At 35.5% G+C, this 7,059-nt stretch overlaps 1 protein-coding gene across 8 annotated transcripts in view; it reads right to left on the bottom strand.

Annotated features, from left to right (window-relative positions):
- Positions 1-241: 241 nt before the first annotated feature.
- LOC145984243 (putative cytochrome P450 CYP44) overlaps positions 242-7,059 on the bottom strand; it is a 56,183-nt gene continuing 49,365 nt past the window's right edge. For all 8 annotated transcript variants that reach the window (XM_083117832.1, XM_083117831.1, XM_083117829.1 and 5 more), the window contains 2 exons: positions 6,643-6,802; positions 242-930 (listed from right to left, as the gene is read on the bottom strand). In XM_083117832.1, the coding sequence (XP_082973958.1) occupies positions 773-930; positions 6,643-6,802 (318 nt within the window). In that variant the 3' untranslated portion in view covers positions 242-772. The remainder of the gene's footprint in view (positions 931-6,642; positions 6,803-7,059) is intronic.

Here is a 7,059-nt window from a genome sequence, read left to right as displayed (position 1 = left end):
AAATTTAGCACTGATGAAGAGGTAATCGCCTAAACTGAGGCCTATTTTGAGGCTAAAGAGAAATCGTACTATAAAAATGGCATCGAAAAATTGTATGACCGCTATAATCGTTGTATCGCCCTCGAAGGCAACTATATTGAATAATAAAATCGAATTTTGTCAAAAAAATATTTTTTACTATGTTAGCCTACGAACTTTTCAGCCCAACTGTTATGTCAATGAACAACAGAAACTCTACATATCAGTACATTAATCAACGTGTATATTTTTATTTGGGCAGATAATAATATTTAAACAATCTCAAAATGTTTTGAAAATGCATGATATCACTCGATGCAGTAATCAAAAACCAAATGATTAACAGAATATAACTATAGAATATGAAATATAAAATTTTCCAAAATATACTTACATCTGTTTCTACTACAGTTATTTTTCACTGTTACTACAGAGGACAGCAGTATATTTACACCATACATGCATATATCTATCCCACACCTCTATAAAGTATAATATAAAATTACAAACATTCATAATACATTTGATTTACATTTTCATTGAAGTGAAAGCTAAATTTTCTAACAGATTACAGTCTACTTTTAGAAAAGTAAAAATATGTACAAAAAGTGATGTATTTCTATCCAATCACAATTATAATCACAAGATGTGGCAAGCGTTTGAACACATTTCTTCAAAAATATCATGCCTATGACCTAACTTGAATCCAAAATGGGAAATTGCGGTGATGAAATAACAGGTGCGAACAAATAATTTATTCACGAGGTATAAACTGTATTCTCAATGGTTCTTCAGGAAATAGCAATGTGTCGTAAACCTGCTCCAGTGGCTTCAACTCTGAATAGCTTAGTCTGAAAGACTGCAGAATTCTGCACAAAACAATATACAAGTCTTGTTCAGCAAAACGTCGGCCTGTAGGAAAGAAGTATTCAACCATTAAACTTGCTACCTGTATATTTAATAATTATACATCTGCATTATGACTGAATAATGATCAGTTTGACCTTATGCCATTATGTTTGATTTGATTTTTGTAATTTAACATCAACATTCTCCCCTCTGACTAATCGCAACAATGATAATGAGTGATGATATGATGCAAGTACACTCCAAAAGAAAACACATGCTGAGACTAGGATTCAAACCTGGGACCCCTGGCATCATAGCACACTGTGCTAACCACTCTGCCATGGAGGTTGCCTACCATTAGGAAATGTGAGGCCCAGTGTGAACTAAATCCTTGAGGAATTTATGTTTTGAAAAGTGGAAAGATGCACAAGGTTTCGCCATTAACAGTTGAAAAAATTCAACACCGTATAGAGATCATGAAGGAACACAACTTTTGCTGGTTGAGGCACTGTTTCAGCACTACAGATGCTCGAGAAACATTTTATCATGTTTGTATGCAACAATGCACTACATATTCATTGTTGCCACTGACATTTATTGTCTCTGTCAGATAACATATTGGTACCCTATTGCAATGGGATCTTGAGTTGTTGTTGTTTTAAGTCCACTTCATGCACAGCTCCTTCTTTATAAATTCTTGTATCACTAGATTGTAGAAACCCCTCTTCATTTAGCATACTTTTCAGTTTAGCAGCTTCTCAATAGCAAGCCCAGAAAAGTTCGAGAGTTTTCTCTTCCTGGATGTTTCGCCAGTAACTGTGAATTCAACGAAGTACTGAATTAGCCGGAATCGTTGAAACCAACACATGTAACTGGTATTCTTCAAAATTTATTGTGCATAAATGCATAAGATAGTATGCAATAAAATGTAGATACTTAAACGTACTTGCATAAATGCATTTTAATGATAATAATAATGATGATCATGATAAAGTATCATTATTTAATCTATTTCTGAGAATGTATTTCAGTCTTCAAGTGCCTTGCTTAGTATGGATTTAGGAGTCAAATAGCGAGCTTGAGATTTCTTCACATTTTCTTTTGGCATTCTGGATTACTGTGTATGGGTCTCGATTAAAATTATGAACACATCATTTTGCAAAGTTTGCTTTAGTTTTTACACCCAGGTAATAATGGGTGTGGTAATATATCAGGCAATGGTCTACCACCAGAAAAATTTCCCTTTCTCTTCAAAACTTCTCAAGTTCAGGCCTTGGGCGAAGTGACCCCCCCCCCCCCCCCCGATTCCCTTCAAATCAATTGAACCACAGTAATTTTGTCCAACTGTTAAGTATGATTTTTAAACATATCTGTTTGATACAAATTTGACACAACACAAATGAAATTCACTGGAATAGCTTGCAGCCAAAAATTAATTGTAAAGCAAGAAAAAAACTTTACAATATAAACATTTTTAGGCCGATTTAGATTGAAGGAAAGTATGAGATCAAAATGAGTAGCTCAGATGCATTCCTGTTCCCGAAAACCTAGGGCATTGTTCCCGAAAACCTATGAAGCATGCCCGAGTGCTCCCTTTCCCGAAGTGTCACAAAACATGCCGAGCAGTAGCGGCATACTATGCCTCTGCTAGCAAGGCTGAGACACAGCTTGTGGCTTTTACAACAGCTCAAAGTATTAGAAGAAGACAAGCAACTTCATGCAAATAGTTAGAATAAAACTGTAAAAATAAACTGACCACATAAACATAGTTAATAAATTAGTGTTCTTTTTCTATTTTAAGTACTTTATTTTATTTTATTGTACTCATTCCCTTCATTACATGGAATAACCACCCATGGCTAATCGGGACTGGACCTATAGTTTAAAGTGGGATCCCAATCACTATGCACCTCTACCGGGTATCAAACCCAGGATCACTTGATACATCGTTACCACTATGCTACTGAGGTAGGCCCAAGGAATGAGATCTCTTTTCCCTAATTTCATGCATTGTAATGTTACTTGCACATAGTAAAATGTTGGAAAGCACCTTTCTGACTTTTGAAAAACACATCCTATTTGGTCCTCTTCTTCGCATTTTAGAATACCAATTCAAATTCACAATCCCTAGACATATATTGGAAGCGTGAGACTCCTCAAAGCACAAGGCCCTGTGATGGCACATGTTGCACATTCCTAACAGTGTCCCTACCCATCCATATTCCTGATGAATAAATTTTCAGGACATTTGGACTACATGAGTGTGTCTATCTGCATTTTGCTTACTTGTGGGAAATCTGAAAATGTATCAAGCCGATATTGGTAATTAATTATGACTGATACCTTGTGATATTTGTATCAGTGAGTCCTAATAAATTTTTAATTTGCTTAGAAACAGGGTGGCCATGATAAAATTTAAGTACAGAGTATCCAAAAAGTCACACAACTCAGATACCTTCCTGAGGGTTGCAGCACCGATATTATCAATTTCCTGTGTAATGTTTCGTTTCAGCTCCTCCAATGTTCTGGGTCTTGTTTGGTATACTTTCCCCTTTAAGTAACCCCACAGGAAAAATCTGCAGATGTTAAATCGGGCGAGTGACTGGGTCATAAATCCTTGGATATTAGATGATCACCAAAAATTTCTCTCAGCATACGAAGAGATTTATTAGATGTATGGCAAGTTGCTCCATCTTGTTGTAGCCAAGCATCATGTTCGTCTTCTTCCAGGAGAGCAACGAATTGCATTATGAGATCCTCGTACAAAGCGGTATCCACTGTTGTCTCAAAGAATAATGGTACCATAATAAGACATTGCAATATTCCACACCATACACCGATTTTCGGAGAGTGCAAGGGTAGTTCATGCAACTGATGTGGGTTTTCTGTCGCCCAATGCCTGGAATTTTGGCTGTTTACATACCCATCCAATTGAAACCAGGCTTCATCGCTAAAAAAACTTTATTCAGTACATTGACACCACTTTGTTGAACGAATGATTGAAACCAATGACAGTAACGCAACCGTGCCAGGACATCCACTGCTTTCAATTCATGAACAACACGAACTTTATACGGGTAAAATTTCAATTTCCGTATAGCCTTGTGAGCAGTTGGCTTGCGTAGGTCCAATTCTGAGGTGAGCTTCCGAACAGACTTTTGTGGCGACGTCACCATTCTTTGTTCAACATGCTGCAGAACATCAGCTCCTAACACGGCACCCTGAACGTTGCCTGTCATGTACTGACCCAGTTTGGCGAAACCTTTGCACAAGATGAAAAACTGATGACTTATCTGGAGAGGGAGTAGTTGGAAACTTGGCACTAAATGCTTCTCTTATGCCAGAATATGACGATGTTCGGATATATTCTTCAACAATAAACACACTTTCCTGTGTAGAATATGGCATTTTGAAAACACAAACACGTCAGCATAAGTAGACACAATCTGGAGTGCCGTTTGCGGCAAACAGCAACCACCTAAGGCACAGAAAACATAACAATTGATACATATTCTTCTGTACCCACATTTCAGGGTTGCAAGGTGTATGTAATTTATTGCATATGTTTGAGAATAACCAACTTTCTCCTTTGTCGTTAAAAGTGCCTTAGTGTGATAGCCTGAGGTGAAACAAGTCTGTTAGTGACACGTGACAGCAACAGTGTTGCCAGTGTCCATTGTAATATTGTGAAAACATCGATTTTTGGAACAGCCCATTTATTCTCTTGTGCAATGTTTTTGAAACTTCGTCAAAGTTCTTTTTGTGTCAAATTCAATAGATGGCCATCCAAATTGTTTGTTGGTATTGTGAAATGTTGCAATAATTTACCTCAGTGAGTTCTGTGCATCAATACACACGATCTGCAAAAAAATTTTCCTCCTTTGGCAACACTTTGCTTATTTGTTATTAAAACATGCATGTTCTTACATATGTTTGTCTCTCTAAATTTTCCCAATATACAGGGCATTCTCTTGGCAGAAAGCATTTCTTCTCATTCCATTTCGCTATTCCGTTATACGGTCGTAAACACCGGTTTATGTGACTTTTCGGACACACTGTATAATTCCTGGTTTTCAAGGCAAACTTTCCAAAATTTCAAGGGAACAAGCAGATGTTTCATCTATTTCAGCCTATATGTATTACTGCCTCTCACCACCCCTCACACATACACACAAATATTATTATCAATATAAAGGGTCTGTGGGATTTCAATTTATCCAAAAATTCTACTTCAATTATACATATTTGAAATATTTATTTTAAGATGAGAGTTTACATTTGCCACTTCACATCTCCCAAGACTAGAAATACATCTACAAACACAAGTCACAAATGTAATGGGATATATTAATCTACAAAAAATTGTTAGCTGAATACGAATTTCAAACTCAAATTTACCTAATAAATTCAAGATATCTGATCTTACAATAACCTTCTGTCTGTCATATAGATTGTTCTGCAAAGGACACTAACAAAGCAAACAGACTGAGATAATTCTGTTTTCTGCAAAGAACACTAACAAAGCAAACAGATTGAGAAAATTCTGTTTTCTGCAAAGGACACTAACAAAGCAGGCAGAAAATTCTGTTTTCTGCAAAGGACACTAACAAAGCAAATGGATTGAGATAATTCTGTATTATTTTCCATACAGTTTTATTTTCCTCTTTTGATAAAAATAAAAGCTAAACAGTGATAAACTGGCTTCAGGGCATTAATAAATGAGATTTGGATTAATAAAACTTGCAATTTTTCATGTGTATGGAGAAAAAATCACGTCAAATTCATGCATAATTTCCATAGCCAATAATTCACACAAAATTCCCAGAATTCAAGGCCCGGTGAGTAATCACCCTGAGAAAGTAACGGCATGTAGCTATTTAAGGGAGGGCAGGGATATAGGCTAAGGGAGCTTTAAGACCGAAGCAACAAGTGGCACACAGCAGGTGACAAGTGACACATGTCATTTGGACATGAACCCTAAGTAATAAAATCAATTTTTATAATCAAACTGACACAAGCTGTACATGCTGCACCTCAATTGCTGCTTTGGTCTGGAAGCTCCCTGAGTCCCACTCTGCAAAACTGAATCTCAGTTGAAAGAAAACTTCAGTAAATGTAATTTCAGTTCAATCCAAATTAATTTTTATCAAATATGCATTTTCCATAACTAAAAATTATTACTGTCTTATTTTGCCCTGACATTTATTGAAGACAAGACAAAGTAACCATCAGTTTGAAAATAAATTACAGAATGGTGATATTGTGTATATGTATATATTTTTTGGTAACATCAGTTTGAGGGTACCTACACACAAAACTAGATATAAGCAATATTTAGAAACTGAAGGAACCAGGACATAGATAGTTAAGAGTTTAGCAAGGTGCCAATACAAAATTAGCAAATAATTTGCTACTGAGTATATTATAGATATTTTGTTCAAATAATCTTATGTATTTTAGATTCATCATAATTAATTTTGAAGATTCTAGCTTACATTTGTACACATGCACCTATATTATTTTTTGCCACTCCAAGGCCTATAAATACATGAAAATATGATAAATGAATCACTTACTACTAAAAAAAATAATACATAACCCATCTTACATTTATTTACTCCTCCTCCAAAATTAACTGGCATATCACTCAATTTAATCACACTGTACACCACAAAATAATCTCAAGTTCAAATCATAGATACTCAACGGCAAGCAAATAAAATAAAAGGTGCATTTTATTTTGTTTCATGAAGCACATAACTTGCTAGACTTTACCTGCACATGTCCTTGTCCCATGTCCAAAGGGTATCAGCAGATAAGGATTTATGCCTACTGCGGCATCACCTCTGATCCATCTTTCTGGCTTGAATTCATGGGGATTTGGAAAATACTCTTCAGAGCAAAAGTGGACAGACTGATTTAAATCAACATGAGTCTGGAAAGAAAAGTAAACAAAATTAACAAACAAATAAACAAATATTTAATGTAAAAATATACCAAATAAAAAAATCAAGGATTTATCTAAAGTTTCGCGTTTGTATTTTTGTTATTTTACATCACCTTTTTTTGCCACTTTTTGCTAATTACAATGATAAATATGAATGATGCTTAGATAAAAGTGATAAAGGGACACTCACAAAGAAATGCCTATGCCAAAACTACAACCTGGAACCTTAACAATCTAAGTCACTG

This window comes from Lepisma saccharinum, chromosome 2, assembly GCF_977018435.1.
Source record: "Lepisma saccharinum chromosome 2, izLepSacc3.1, whole genome shotgun sequence".
Taxonomy (NCBI): Eukaryota; Metazoa; Arthropoda; class Insecta; order Zygentoma; family Lepismatidae; genus Lepisma; species Lepisma saccharinum.
Note: the sequence above shows the minus strand (reverse complement) of the source record. Positions and strands in the feature narration are given on the sequence as shown.